General features: G+C 37.6%; 1 protein-coding gene across 2 annotated transcripts in view; it reads right to left on the reverse strand.

Annotated features, from left to right (window-relative positions):
* The window catches only part of Gpc6 (glypican 6), a 1,121,087-nt gene that overhangs the window by 394,262 nt on the left and 710,094 nt on the right, over nucleotides 1-16,731 (reverse strand). For both annotated transcript variants that reach the window (XM_004651045.2, XM_004651044.2), the window contains exon 4: nucleotides 533-698. In XM_004651045.2, the coding sequence (XP_004651102.2) occupies nucleotides 533-698 (166 nt within the window). The remainder of the gene's footprint in view (nucleotides 1-532; nucleotides 699-16,731) is intronic.

The raw sequence follows: 16,731 nt of genomic DNA on the forward strand, positions 1-16,731 counted from the left end.
TCCCCATGAGCAGAGCCATGGTTCGGAACCTGCTCCCCTCCCACTGAAAGCTCTTCTTGTGCTCATGCGTTTAGAGCCTCCCCCCCCCCTTTCTGAATGAGGCAAACATTTTTGCAAGTGTTAGTGAAAACATTGAGGTATTTTCATTCTAAAAGTTTAAGGAATTGTTTTCCAAAATAGGTGACTATGTCACTTTACTACAAATAAATACAATACTGTGATTTTTTTTTTTTTAAATAATGTTTTTAGGTCATGCCCATTGTTGATGTTGTTGTATTTGTTTTGAGAGGCTCCCTGGACACTAACAAGTGTCTGACGTTCTCTGGGGTCTGTTGACTGAATTCAGCTGCCTTTATGCATCATTAACCAGAAGTCCCTTGAAGTGTATTTTGCAAGATTAAATAAAATGCTGCTAAATAGTGCTTATGATCTGCTAAGAATCGTTTTCAGTTTCTGTGAGTCATTACCACTTCTGAGCAGGTACGGGCATCAAGCGCTGGCTGGTCTCTGAACCAGTTCAAGTGCCCCTTACCTATAAAGAGGTTCCACTCGGTGTCCAGGTCGGCTTGGTTGGCCAGACAGCCCTTCATGACGTTGAGACAGTAGTTGTTGCAGGGCCTCACGGCAGGCAGGCCTCGGCAATACGGACAGTACAGCATCTTCATGAGAGCCCGGATGCACCCAGGGGTGGGGCTGACCTGTACGTGAATGTAGAAAGACAAAGAATGTCAGAAATATGAAAGAAGGAGGGCAGGAGCAAAAATATAAGCCATGTTCCTGTAACAATAATAATTTATAGAAGACAAGATAGTTATGGTAAGGCTTTAGACTGTCAGGCGGAGATGCGAAGGAAGTATCTGAATCTTAAGCCTTTTGAACTTTTGATATGATAGCCAGTTGATTCCTGTTAGCTATGCCTGCATAGCAAAGTCATAATTGTTTGGAATGTTCCTGTCAACATTTGGATGTCAATGTCACTGCAATTCGGCCCTACAACCTACTTCACTGCATCGCGGTACAACGTGAGCTACTGCATGTGACAGTAATGTGCCATGTTAGAAGCCCTATGGCATGTAGACATTATGAAGGTTTAATGTGACACCTTTTGTCAAGTTTCCAACTGGTGACTTGATCCATTTCTAAAGGGTTTTGGCACATATCCATCCATGAAAGTAAGTTTTTTTTTGTTTGTTTGTTTTTTAAGGTCAATATCACCTTATCTGGGATTTGTGAGACTCTTGCCTGCGTAGAAGCAATGGACACTGGAGCATTGCTCTCAGGTACCTGAGGCCGCCCAGCTCCGGGAACTCTCAGGAAAGGAATCAAAGGAGCTGCTCGCCCACCGACCATGAAGCGCTGTGGGCCATGTCTGAGAAAATGCAGTGTTCATCCCCACGCAAGTCTAAACCAACAGGGAGCTTTTAAGATTCATTAAAAATTTCAATTTCAGGCACAGAAAGACGGCTTAGCAGTAAAAGGCATTTACTTCCCAGTCTGCCAGCCCTAGTTCCCCAGCACCCACATCGAGCCGGAAGCAAAGTGCCCCATGGATCTGTAAGCCCAATGTGTCTATGCCAGTGGGAGGTGGAGGCAGGAGAATCTAGAGGCTGAAGGGCCTGCTTGACTGGTCATGTGCACCAGCAGAAATGAAGAGAGACCCTAGCACAAAAACTACTGAAAGAAAGTAAAAGGAGAGGATACCTCTGCCACCTAGCATGCGTACTCTCTCTCTCTCTTTCACACACACACACACACGCACACACACACACGCGCACACACACTGTATTCATATACATAGTCTGAAATTCTAATCTCACGTCAAGAGGAACAATATTTATGACAGCATCTACCAACAATAGAGCAAAATTAAAAACCTCTTTCTTCATGATGATGTAAGATTATTGTTTTATTTGGTTGTCTAGACACAACACTGATGTTTTAGCTAAGGAACTACTTATATATTATTATACTTGTGTTCTAGACATGATGAAAAAGAAAAGACCAAGTATGCTAATGTGTGTCATTTGGATGCCTTTGTGAGATGTGGTCTTAACAGGTAGCCTTGGGTCCCGCAGGTTACATGTTCCCGACAGGGACGTTCTGATAGGAAGGCATTATGCCAATGGAAAGTTGTGACAGTAAGTTTTCCTCATAAATCGACTCTTCGTTTATCATAGCCAATCCCTGACTTCTAGCCTTTCTCTAGGAAGTGAACGCAGACACTTCGAATGTGAGGCTTTGGTTTCTGCATTTTTTTTCCTCCCCAATTAAGTGTATGAGAAATTTAAGATTCAGAAAAGTTGATGCTTAAACAGTAAATAGCCAAATTCCACTCCTAGACTGCATAGTTTATATGTTCCTACCTTTCTTTACATTTTCCTAATCCATCCATCCTTCTACCCATTTACTGAGCCAACTTAATTGTTAGGCCAGAGTCATGTTTTCATGACTTTTACTTACTACTCTTGGTAGTTTGTTGTTGGTGTTGGCTTGTTTCTTCCTCAGACTGGATATTCCTAACCCAGGTTGATGTGGAATTCATTTGTAACCTCAGGCAGGCCTTGAACTCACAGTGATCCTCCTACCTCAGAATCCCAAGGACTTGGGCTAAAGGCGCGCACCACCACGTTTGGCTATATACTCTTGGCAAGTTGAAGTAGGCTTCAATAAAGAGTCACCATGATCAAGAGTGGAAGTTAGGTTCTGAAGTACTTAAAGTTGAAGAAAAAAAGTAAGGCATAACCAGCATTGCTTCATAAAATAATTCAGGGAATAGCATAGTGGTCATTGATTGTATTAGATAATATTTCAGCAGCAAAACAAAAGAAACAATGAACAAAAATGAACTTTGTTTTAAGATATTACTGTTGTACAGATCAAGAGTACCAAATTGAGCAGAATAGTTTAAAAAGTTTCTTTTATCCACATGTATCTCAGCCATGCACAAAAGAGGAGAAAAAGAAGAAAAAAAAGGAAGAAAAGAAGGGAAAAGAAATTAAGTTTGCATTACCCATACCGTGCTATGGTGGACTTTGAGATTCTTATATATTTTCCATACTTTGCATAGTTACAATTGTTTTGCTTGTTAAGATTTTATTTTATAAAGTTTTATTTTTAATAGCCAGGCACTCTTCTCCCATGACTCGTCTGATTTTCACGCAGGCTGACAAGGCTGTCTGTCTCCTCCTTTGATTGTTGCCTTTTTGTTTGATTGCCATTGGTATTATATAATTCATTGCTTCTTTTCACTCAGGGTTTCAGCATAAGCTCTGAGCATTTGTCGGTATGGAAAATGCAAATCTGTGTTCTCTTGAACAGCCTTGATCATCTTCCTCAGTAATAATAGTACCTTCATCACTCTGCCTCACACTAAGATAATTCATCTAATGTAATGACTTAGGGACTAAGTGCTTTCTGAAGCAATCCTGCCCTATCTTTCCCAATTTTGTGACAAAATTTATGTTAAAAAAAAACAAGATGGCTTTGTATATCTCAATATTCAGCGGTTGCTTTTTAACTTAGTGTCAAAAGTTAATGATTGCATTAATTCTTTTTTTTCTTTTGTAAATGTGTGGAATGGGTACAATTTTCTCAGTCTGACATTTAGAAGAGTGTCCAATTCAGAGAAGCAACCAACAGAAAAAACTGAATAGCCTTAATAATCTAAAAAAACAATGCTGTCATGTTAAGCAAGCACTCTTGGAAATGATAGCTTTCTTGGTCAATGAAAGTGCATTTGTTAAAGAAAACAGAGCACGAGGGACCAGAGCCAAGGCTTTCAGTCATGAACACTGCACGTTTGAGCTTATATAATTGTGTACCTGAACTAAAAATTCAAAACAAAGACAACAAGAAATCACTTTGAACTGATGACTTTTGGAAACAAGACTCTGAAAAAAAAAGGTTATTTTCAATGCCAAGTATGTGAAGCTTATTTTTATTTTTTAATAGAGATATAACAATCTTTTTATTTTGAAATTAATATAGGCTCACAAGAAGGGGATGAAGTCGTTAAGTGGTGAATAGCCTTTAATCACATTTTCCTCAATGATGACTTTGCACACAGCTCTGGGACAGTATTAAGTGAGAAAATCGACATTCATACACTGTTATACGTCAACCCACATATCTCTTTCAGTATTCATGTCTTCCTAACTGGCAACTGTATATGTGAGTTTCTGTAGACTTGCTTCGGGGCAATTTCATCCATCTGCAGACTTGTGAGAAGACTATCAAAATTAAAATACAAAACCTTTCTATAACTACAAAAGAACACATCTTTTGGTATCTCTACCTTAACACCTGTCATCTGATAATCATTAAACTATGTTGTTTGTATAATTTTATCATTTTCAGAAGGTTATATGGATAGAATAATACAGTATGTTATATTTTGATTTTGATTGCCCTTGAGTAGAAATGAAGTTGTGTGCATTAATAAATCACTACTCTTCATTGCTGAGTGGCATTACACTGTTTGGAGGTTTGCATGTGCATTCTACTCCTCACCAGTGAAAAATGATAAGGTGTTTCTGATATGTTGCTATTAAGAATAAAGCTGCTGTGGATGCTGACATATACATAAACTTATGTTACATAAACATAAGTTTCATTGATTTAGGATACGTACTTAAGAGTACAAATGGTGAGTCACGTGATGAGTATATAATTAGTTTTGTATGACACAGCAGTTTCTATAACAACAAAAAAACATGAAAGTTTTAAGTCCATACACACAATATACATATACTTAAAAAGAAGTTGTTTTTACGGGTATCATACAACCAAAGTAAATAAACAGATGTGTCTTTTGGTCTCAAAGAAAAACCAGTTAAAGAAACTAGAATGGGTTTATTTTTGAGGAAAAATTGTTGCCATACTCACATTTTTGTTTGTTTGTTTGTTTTTGTTTTTCGAGGTAGGGTCTTTCTCTAGCCCAAGCTAACCTGGAATTCACTATGTAGTCTCAGTGTGGCCTTTAACTCATGGTGACCCTCCTACCTCTGCCTCCCAAGTGCTGGGATTAAAGGCCTGTGCCATCACATTTTTAAGGTGGAATTTATTAAGTGATATGTTTTTATTCATACCATACTCTGCATATATTCATAATACATTAATTAATATATATTTAGACCTTAAAGTTTTGACTCAATCCTTTTTCATGTTAACTTATTTCAATTATAATTCTTTTACAATCAGTATCCAGTAAGTATGCTTTAAAGAAAGTTTGTGGGAATTTAAATTTGCATTTATATTAGGGAAAGGCAGTGTTAAGAGAGCTTCTAGAAGGGCTTTGAGCTCAGAACTGTAAAATTAGTTAACAAGGAAGCTCATGGGAGGGCACAGGAATTAGGGGCTGATGGGAAGGCTCCTCAAGAAGTAATACAACAGATGTCCAAGAGAAACAGCATCACAGCATTATAGGGTTGGAAGTGTGACTGATTGGTCTCTTTTCTAAAGAAATAAGTAAGCTAGCAAAAAAAAAAAAAAATGATAGAATCAACTTTTTAGAACTCTATGATTTCATAATTAAAAACTTACAGCCACCAAGAGAGTGCTTAATCAAGAAAGAGTTTGCTACAATTTAAGATAAAAGGGCAGAACAAAATCTCAAGTCTTAAGAAATTTGAAAAGACTGCAATCATACCAACTGTTTTCCCTGACCACAGTGGAACTGAAGTTATGGATCAGTAGCAGAAAGGAAATGGAAAACTGACAAATATGTAGAAATCAAAAAACACATTGCTGTACCGCCAGTGGGGTCACAACAAAATCGCTCTGGAAATAAGAGGCTACATAGATGAATGGGAATGCAAACATAACATGCCAAAATATATAGCCAAAGCAGTCTGCAGATGCAAAAGGAAGAATGGTCTCAAATCACTCACCTAACTTTATACCTTAGGGAACTGAAAAGGAAATAAATAAATAAGAGCAAGCAAAAGCCAAAGCTAGCAGAGGGAATGGAATAATAAAGAAAGATAATAATAGCAAACAGAGAAACAACAATGTTCAATGAAAAAAAAAATTCTTTGAAAAGACTACCAAAACCATGAAACCTTTAGTTTAGATTTATAACAAAAAATCATGAAAAGAAATGAGTGACTAAAATCAGATATGGCAGTGAGAACATTATTACTGATCTTATAGAGGTTTTATAAAAAAAAAAAAACTCTAAGGGTATAGCTCAGGAGTAGAATACCTGTGTAGTGCATCCAAGGTCTTGGGTTTGGTTCTATACTTAGCAATGTACAACAGCTACCAAGAGATACAGAATTGTATGCTGGCGTGAACAGAACAGAGCACTTTCAAAATGTTCATCTGCCCAGGACCTCTGAACGTGAACTTTGAAAGCAGGGTCTGAGGATATGTAAACACAATGGAAATTGAGATAAAATAATACTTAACTAGTGTCCGAAAAATCCAATGGGAGAGTCCATGTAACAGACAGAAAGGATCTCAGAGACATGGAGAAGGCAATGTTGATGTGAGAGACAGCTCCATGGGAGGAGAACTCCCTTGCCAGCATCTCTCAAGTCTCAGGTTCTTATGCACATTAGCAAAGAGTTGAAACTGCAGACTCAGAGAAAGCTATGTTACCAGGTTTATTTTAGGAAGAGTTAAGAGGAAATGCAAAACAGGAAGTGCACCCAAGCCAAAAACAAAATCTCCCCTCTTTGTTTACTCCACATTAGGAACTGGGAGAGGAGACCAGGAAAATCTCTCTCACATAGCCAAAAGTCCCCCTCCTGGAAGGCAGGCTCTGGGGAGGGAAGGAGAAGAGAAGGAAAGAAGGAGGGCTTACTTATGTGGTTTTAGGCTGATTTTTTTGTATGTATCAGACATCTAAGTAGATAAGACCTGTATATTAGGAGGACAAAATAGGACATTAAAATAGAAGAGAGACTTATTAGAAGTGATTCAGTGAAGGAGGGTTTCAGGAGAGAGAAAAGGGTTGGTGGTAGGAGGGGACTGTGACCATGATATATTGTCTATAGGTAGGGAAGTCATCAATCAACAGTTAAACCAAGAGAATGAATCTGATTATGAGGCTCAGATGTTTAAGGAAGGACCTGATTGTCTGATGAGCCACAGAGGAGCACTGATTTAGAAAGGGCCTATCCACAAGGCTTAAACCTGGAAAATTCGGGAAGAAATGGGAAGTTATTGTTGCTGAGGCATTGTTGCTTTTGGTCATTTTGGACGAGACTGAATCACATGCCAGGTTTAATCCCGCCAGGGCAATCAAAGTGGTATCCATGTTTCTACAGGCCAGTCCCTAGCTAACTATGCATCAAGAAAAAGCTAAACCTTGTTCCTAATCCATATCAACCATGATCCTGGAAGTAGAAGTTGGACTAAAATCCATGGTTTGGGGCTGAGAAGATGGCTCAGTGGATAAGAAGAGTGCTTGCTGGACAAGCATGATGAGCTGAGCTCAGTCTCTGGCATCCACTTAAGAAGCTGGTACTGTAGTACATGCTTGTGACTCCAGCACTGGGGAGACGGGAGACAGAAGGTCACTGGGGCTCACTGGTTAGCCAGGCTACTCCACACACACCAAGCTCCAGTTTTACTGGAAGACCCTGGACTAAATGTCAAAGAGCCATAGAGTAAGACACCCAACATCCTCCATGCAAGTATGAATGTGGCATGCATTTTTTATACATGCATACACACACACCCCACACACATACTACACACACCAAACAAAATTAAATTAAAAATTTTTAAAGTATGAGGTACTCTTAGAACAAAATATCTTGTTTGCTGACTGGTCTCTTTATATTCTGATCTCAGACATTTGCACATCCGAACTTTGAAATAATTAAGTTCAGTCGTTTGAGTAAAATCAATTTGTGGTAACACAATACATATGGTAAGCACAAATGGATAGATTTCTTCAAAGTCTACCAGACTGAGCCATGAAGCAATAAGAAATATAAATAGACACACAACAAGTGAAGTGATTAAGTCGGCAATGACAAGCTGCTCTAGAAAAACAACTGTCCCAGATAGTGCCACAAGTGAATTCTTAAAGCATTAACCAAAGTCCTTCTTAAACTCTCCCACAGTTCAAAAGAAAGAACACAATACTCTTCTTATACACAGTAATCAACTGAAGGTCCATGACTTGTATAAACACAAAACCATTTCAAAGATCCTAGAAGAAATATAAATGGGCAAATCTTCCCAATCTTGGATTTGGCAATGGTTTCTTAGAGATGATATCATGACGTAGAGGATGTATAGACTTTAAACTTCTGTGTCACAAAGGGCATTATATAGAAAGTATCTTTCGGAAAATATACAACATCTACAAATCATATATCTGATAAGAGTTTGGTATCCATACTCTATACGGAAATCTTACAACTCAACAACAACAAAAAGTAAAGAACCCAATAAAAAACCTAGCAAAGGAACTGAACAGACATTTCTCTAAAGAACGTGTTCAAATAAATAACAAGTGCTGAACGATATTCTATATCATAAATGGGGGAGACATAAAATAGGAGGACATTTCATACCAGTATGATATCTATAATCAAAAAGGCAGATAATTAATATTGGTGTAGATGTATGTAAGAAACTGGAAACTTAAATATTACTAATGGAGTGTAGAAGGGTTCAGTGGCTTTGGAAAAGAAAAATAGTTGAACATAGAAGAACCATGTATCCCAGCAATTCTATTTCTAGTAATACATCTAAAGAAATGAAAATATATATGCCACACAAAACCTTTAAACAAATGTTTAAACTACATTATTTTTTTTTAATTTTTTTTTTAATTTATTTGAGAGCGACAGACACAGAGAGAAAGACAGATAGAGGGAGAGAGAGAGAATGGGTGCGCCAGGGCTTCCAGCCTCTGCAAACGAACTCCAGACGCGTGCGCCCCCTTGTGCATCTGGCTAACGTGGGACCTGGGGAACCGAGCCTCGAACTGGGGTCCTTAGACTTCACAGGCAAGCGCTTAACCGCTAAGCCATCTCTCCAGCCCTAAACTACATTATTTTTAACAGCTGTAAACCAGAAGCAATCCAAATACTATCAACTAGTTAATGGATAAACAAAATGTAATATGTCCACAAAATAAAATACTATTTTGCAACCAAAAGGAATTACATTTTGACACATACTACATCACAGATGAACTTTGAAGAAGATATGCTGAGTGACAGAACCCAGCCACATAAGATCACATATTACTTGATTTCATTTATATAAAATGCCAGTCAGTCTTGGCAGCACAGTGTTGTAATCTCAATTGTTTTGGGAGTCTGGGGAAAAGGAATGCAAATTCAAGCCTTGCCTGGGCTACAGAGTGAGTTAATGGCCAGCCTGAGTAACTTTGAAGATTCTAAAAAGTACAGAATGGGTGAATCCATACAAAAGAAGTAAGTGATGATTGTCAAGGGACTGGACGAGTGGTCAGTAGAAGCAGGAGTCTCATTGAGAGTGACTGCTAATGAGTCTAAGTTCTCCTTTCAGATGACAAAAATACTCAAATTTTGCCCGTGTAAGCAGTGCTAACAGTCGACATCATAAACATATTAAAAAGCTATTAACATCTTTATTTTAAGTGAATGAATTTTGTGGGGAGATACATTGTGTCCCCAAGCTGTCTAAACAAAGAGCAACATGTAAGCCTTTAACAAATGAACTCATATTATAGTTTTGAATGAGAAAAGAATTTCAGGGTGGGCATATAGCTAGCTCTATGGTGTGTGCTAGACATGCGAAAGGCCCTGGGTTCAATAACCAGCACCCACAAAAATAATGAACTTTATGGGTTGGAGAGATGGCTCATTGGCTAAAAGTGCTTTCTGTGCAAAACTGATGACCCGAGTTCAGGTCCCTAGAACTCACATCAAGCCAGATATCAGTAGTACCTGTATACCTGTAATTTTAGTGCACCAACAGCAGTCAAGGGAATCACTGAACTCATGGACCGGATACTCTGGTATTTTCAGCAGCAAATAAGAAGAGAGACCCTGTCTCTAAGAAAGTAGAAGGTAAGTACCCACACCTTAAGGTTGTCCTCTGAGCTCTACATGGACACTGTGTCATGTGGGTGTGTGTGGGTGTGTGCGTTTGTTTTCGAGGTAGGGTTTCATTCTAGTCCAGGCTGACCTGGAATTCACTATGTAGTCTCAGGGTGGCCTCGTACTCACAGTGATTCTCCCACCTCTGCCTCACATATGCTGTGATTAAAGACCTGCGCCACCACGCCCGGCTACCTAACAGCAGTTTTCACCCTAATCAGAGACTGTGTTCAGACCCATAGGTATATAAAATATTTATTAACAAAACTGTAAATTAGACAATTATAAAATGAGTTTAATGTGTGTGTGACCTAAATGATGCTTTCATAACTTTGACTGAAAACATCACCTGTCATTTCAAAGTTCAAATGTCACTAATGGTAGCTTGGTCACGACGATAAATGTCCATGCACACACACGAAGCATTGGGCCCTCCAGTTTACTTTGACTACTGATTAAAATGTGCCCAATCCCAAACTATCTCCTCTTCATCTTGTAGCACTATGTGAGAACAAGGCTAAGACAGGAAAGAGTTATGATTTGCAAATCAGAGCTTGGAGGAAGAATGTGCCCTACACGAATGACAAATGTTTACAGTGTCACCATGATAAAAGTTCAGTCTATTTAAAAAAAAATCAATTTCCTTATTAACCAGAAGCCTCCCTGGAAAAAGCATGAGATTTATGGTGATGACTGAACTTTCTGGAATTTGAGAGAAAAGGAATGGGCATAATTTGCGTACATAACAACCATAACTGTAGAATTTCCAAAGCCAAGTTTAAGTAAGATTAATACCACAGAACGCTTAAAAACAAAAGTGTGACATAGTAAGTTCAGTCAAAGTCTCCATCAGATCTTGTCAGTCCTGTCTCTGCTTGCAGGACAGTGTCACAGATGCCATGTCATCTAGATCTGTTTTCTGTATCTGCTCTCATTCCTTAAAATATAAATAAAACGCCTGTAGAAGTTTGTAGATGTATGTCATTATTCACTTGGTAACTGGACTATTTCCAGACAGCACTTAAATAAATTATGTACATTCACAGAAGAATGGATATTTTCACTCATTCGAATGAAACAGCTCTTTTTTTTTTTTTGCTAGTTAAATGCATATTTCAGATGGCTTTCTAATGTGTTTACCCAACAGAACACAACATCATTTTAATGCTACCTTACTGTACCGTCAATGAAGTATTAGGGATATTGCTTTTTATTTGGGCAGTCTGCTTGACATTCTGAACTTTACTCCACTGTAAATTGTCAAAACGTGAGCATAGACTATAAAATAGGATCACAAAGTTTTGCACCGGGTAATAGCTGTCTGCCTCCGTGAGACATTATGGTTTAAATATTCCTTCATTTAGAAGAAACATTTTAGCAGTGACTTTTAAATGTGAGTCATGGAAGTGCAAATCCACTTCAGTAAAAGCTTTGAATTTCCTGCCTCTGTAAGGTAGTGCTAACATACTCACAGCATATCTGCTTTGGGATACACACAGTGTGCTTTGAACATAAGGACATATGTCATTCCCTAATCAATCACCCAGGAACGTGTTCAGCTTAAAACACTGCAGGAACATAGGCAAACACTACATTGTGGTGTTTGGGTAATTTTAGATACACAATGTCATGGATGTGAAGTCTACACTAATACTGTTTTGGCATCTCCATCTACCTAAGATTTGCATTTCTGTGTCTAGGTAGTCATGTGTGTATCTCTTTATCTGCCATTTGTCTGTTTATAGTATCTCTCAATCTAAGATCATACTACCACTTATTAGCTATTATCGACTATCATCTATCTATCAATTTTATCACTGTATCACTCTATCTATCACATTACCATATATCAATCACTCTATGCTGTCATGCCTATGAATTAGCCTATCTATCTATCTCACTATACTTCTCACTCTGTGTCTGGCTAATCCTTGATGCATAATGATATCTTCTTGCCAGTTGCATTCATGCTCTCTAGCTTATGGACCATAAAGTTCTAGGTCCATGTATAAGCTCACATGACCTGTTTTGATTCCTGATGAGCCCTTCATAAGGATACCACTATCACAGAGCTAATTACCCCATGAAACTTTGCTGAAAGGGTCTCAATGAAAAAGAAAGAAATTAACACCAACATCACTGTAAGGTTCTTACACGAGATGAGTTTGGTCATGGTCTAATCAGTTACTTGACAATTAAGTCATAGACAGTTGCTAGCAAGAGAGTATTACTTGAAATTTCCATGGACATAAGGAAGTCAGATTGGGAAGAAATCCTATAGGATGAATCAATCATGACCCTATTAAAAACAAACAGTAAAAACAACAACAACAAAAAGCTTGGCTGGAGAAATGGCTGTCACTAAGGCACTTGCTTACAAAGACTAATGACCTAGGTTCCATACCCCAGTATTCATATAAAGCCAGACATACACTCTCTCCCTCTGTCTCTCTCTCCCTCTGCTTGCAAAGAAATAAATATTAAAAAAAAAAATCAGAGAAAGCTACAATGGCAGTCCTTGAGAAGGCAAAAAAAAAGAAAGAAAAAAAAGGATTACACTAAGAAAATGTTTCTCTTCTCTTCTTTCAATATTAATGGAATGGCAGGCTGTGCCTGAATTCATTCTAAGCTTCACTCCAAAAATATTTAATGAGCATAACCCTTTGCTGGCACTGCTTAAGGTCCTCTACTAGAAATGAGTGGTGGATTTCAGAGTTAACAAGCAGGAAAATTCACAGCTAAGAAAGGACTGGTGAGAATTGCCTGGGAGAGACACAGAATTAGTGAAGAGCCCGATTTCATGAGTAATAGGTTGTAAAATAGACCAGAAGAAAAGCTCTGGGATGTGTGCTCTAGGAGAAAGGGGGAGAAAATGGAATCCAGTGGAAATGGAATATGGAGCCATGGAGAATCCAGAGCCCTCACACATTTCACACATCTAAAGTCCGTTATTTTTTTCTTAAATAAAAACGTGAGGACAACGCGGTGCAGAGCCTATAATATTACTGAGTTCATGGTGCCTTTCTGGATTGTCCATATTCCCTAGGGCTCTGGAGATGGGTGATAGAGTGGAAAGTAATTATAGGGAGAGTTTGTAGTGGGGTGCTACAAAAAGAACCTTTCTAATTTTCTCCTATCAAAGCTGCAAAAAAAGATTCAAATAATTTCAAATAATTCAGTCACTTGAATAATTTTTCATTCTCTTCAGGGATTTCCTTGAAGGATGAAGCTAATTTTGTTCCAAAGTTGATATATTTTATATAGAAAACAGCAACAATATTTTATAGCTGTTTAAAAATGACAAGATGTAAAGAGAAGGAATTTCTCCTCATTGCTGCATTCCTACAATTTTTTCCCAAGGGAGCTCTCAGGATTTCATGGCCCCAGCACACTTGACCTTTCATAAAACAGAATTCTGAAGTAGTAAAGTGAGAATGTTTCATTACAAATCATGATGGCATGCCGAAAAAAAAAAACTTACATATAACTCATTATGAATTATCAGAAAACTTAAAGTATCAACATATCAGAAATGTAAATGGCAATGTAGGTGTTAATGATATAATTCAATTATTTACCTCTGTTTTAGCCACTGACCTTTGTTAGAAATATATCCCCAATGATCCCCTTTTCTTGTGAAAATTTCCATTAAACTGTTGTTATTCCAGTTCACAATTCACAGGAACACCACTCACCATCAGTGCCTGTATTTAATAAGTATTCTATAAAACCACTAATTAAGTCTCAGGTTAAAGCTTAAATGAAAATATCCAGTATAATTTTCCTGAATCATAGACATTCCCACATTGTCCTAGGTCCTAGAGGTTAGTAAAACATCTATTTGTTAACGTTCCAATTACTGTATTGTACTGAAGAACTTATATAATATAGTTTACCATGTGAAAAAAAAAGTCAACACTATCATTGGGGCTTATTGCACATTGATGTGAATATGTTCCCATTAAAGAGTTATCTTTCAGGGCTGGGGAGATGGTTTTGTGGTTAAGGAACTTGCCTGCCAAGCCCACAGACCCAGGTTCAATTCTCCAGATCCTACATAAGCCAGTCTCTCTCTCTCTCTCTCTCTCTCTCTCTCTCTCTCTCTCTCTCTCCTCTGTCTCTAATAAATAAATAACGAAAAAACTTATAGCAAAAGAGTTATCTCCTGAACCATGTGTGTACAAAACTTTGATAAATAAATACGTACATTTCCTATAATATGCCTTTTAGAACAGTGAATTAAACTTGTGAAACTTGAAATGGGATTCAGTTATAGAAGAATCTTGAGTTGTTTACTGAAAATACTTAAATACAGATGAAAACTTAGTTTTACAATATCTATTGGTCTGCATTTTCATTACACTTGGCCTTCTGATGTGACTCTCTTTCTAAAGTAGAGAAAGATTAAATGTACTTTCTGTACTTAGGAAGAATATTTAAACTTTTCAAGTCCTTCTTGAAGAAGGTTTCATTTCCTTCCAAGACTTTCATTGGCATTAACTTTTCAAACTTCATTCTACATGTCCTATCTGCAACAAAATCACAACATATTAGCAAAATGTGTTTGACTAACAGAAAACACATTTTCTCTTATAATCAGCCTAGATTATTTGACTTCTAATTTTAGTTTGTTTTGCAGGCTTTGAAAATATCTTAGATGAATCAAGTGTTGTCTGCTTGCAGTTGTACAGGAAAATGAATCGCAGGACTATAATTTACAGAGCATTAATTGTGAAAATGTCTATCAAAGTATGTAATATCCAGTGCAATGGTAATGCCAACCAAGCTCTTATGCTTTTTGCCATCAACCCATGTGTTCCATGTACTACCAGAGCATCAAGGTCATGGAGACCTACCTGTACCAGTAAGATGGGCCATTCTTATCCATCACCCTTCACTAAGCACACACCGATCTCTGGAAAGTTTCTGAGTCCCAGAAGCCCATCTCAGGCTACCATCTTGCTTCTAGAAATGGAGATACAGTTTCTCTGCTCCTGCTCTCTTGTGTGAGCTTTGAGTAGCATTATCATACCTTTCTGAGTTGTATGCAATCAGAGGTTCAGGTGAATCCAATTTCACATCTTATGCTCCATATGAATTATTTCCTACAACTGACCCAAGACAGAGCCTGCTGCCAAAGCCATCTAGCTCACTGTCCAGTTTATCACAGGTCACGGGATGAACAACCTCCCCATCCCAACCTGATCAATAATGACAGACCATAAACACTGGAGAACCAGAACGCAAGTGGAATGTTGAGAACAATTCAAGACATTATCCATGTGGAGAAGAAAATGCTAGGATCCTTTTCAAAGAAGAAAGATTTTTAATTTCTTACTATCCATGATACAAAAAGAGCCTAAACCTTGCAGCTATTAGATTACAAAAGAAATCAGATTTAAAGATAACTAATAATTATTTTTTAACTATAGCATGGAAGAAAGTCAAAGAATATATTGAACTTATTCAAATAATATTTCTCAACATATCCTTAATAAGTGTAAGAAATAGAAGACTGTGGATGTGGAATGACTCTGTTCATAAGTAAGAATGGACCAATGGATTATAGACCAACTAGGGGAAATGCCACAATTTCATGTAGGGAAGCATTTTCAATACTACTTTACTCTAAAACTTTAATTATGTGCTGGACACAGAAATGTAATTATGAGAATTGTCCTATAAAAGGCATGTAATAAACAAGGGATGTGTAGGCATATAGTATTCACTTTAAATGAGGAGGAAAAGACAAGGGCCGGGAGACTCATAATGAATTACTCAGAGCCATACAGAGAAATAGAATTCTCATAAGGGATAGGAGAAAGATTCAATAAACAAAGATGTTTTATTTATTTAGACTTAAGAATTTTCATTTCCCTGACAACATGAATAGTAAATATTTTCAATTGCAGTCATAAATGCACACAGTGATTGTTCCTTTTCAAGTATGTTTGTGTGTCTGTGTGTCTGTGTGTCTGTATGTATACATATATATATGTGTGTGTGTGTGTGTGTGTGTATACATATATACATATATATATATACAAATATACATATATATAAATACACATACACACACACACACACACACACACACACACATATATATATGTATACATACAGACACACAGACATATGTATGTGTGTGTGTGTGTGTGTGTGTGTGTGTGTGTGTAAAACCACTCTGAGTTACCCATTCTATCCCTGGAAATTGAAGTGAGAAAGGCCAAATAACATTTCCCACATTTTATGCATCACTAGAATAAGACCAGGCTCTTGACCATAGTCAGGCCAGCACTATTAGAGTACACTCAAGGAATTGTACAATTAGGCTTTGGAGGGTTAGGCATGTGATGTGGGACAGCTTGCTTAACGGGGATTCTGGCTAATATCCCAGCTTTGTCTGTGTAAAAATGTTGAACTAGGAACTTGTTGCTATCCGTCATGTTCATTTACTGTAGCTATTAACTAGAGCTAATAAACAAGTGGGTGGTTAATATCTTTTTGCCCTTAGGAAAAGAGGAGTTTCAATATCATTTGCATTTCTAAACTGAACTCCTTGGCACACACCTGGCTTTTAAAGGGGGGTATATTGAAGATTACTGAAAAAAATAACTGATGTAATTCAGAAACTTAGAGGTAAATTGTGGCCTTATAAATGACTTTTTTTTTTTTGAAAGGG

The sequence above is a fragment of the Jaculus jaculus genome, chromosome 3, assembly GCF_020740685.1.
Source record: "Jaculus jaculus isolate mJacJac1 chromosome 3, mJacJac1.mat.Y.cur, whole genome shotgun sequence".
In the NCBI taxonomy this organism is placed as follows: domain Eukaryota; kingdom Metazoa; phylum Chordata; class Mammalia; order Rodentia; family Dipodidae; genus Jaculus; species Jaculus jaculus.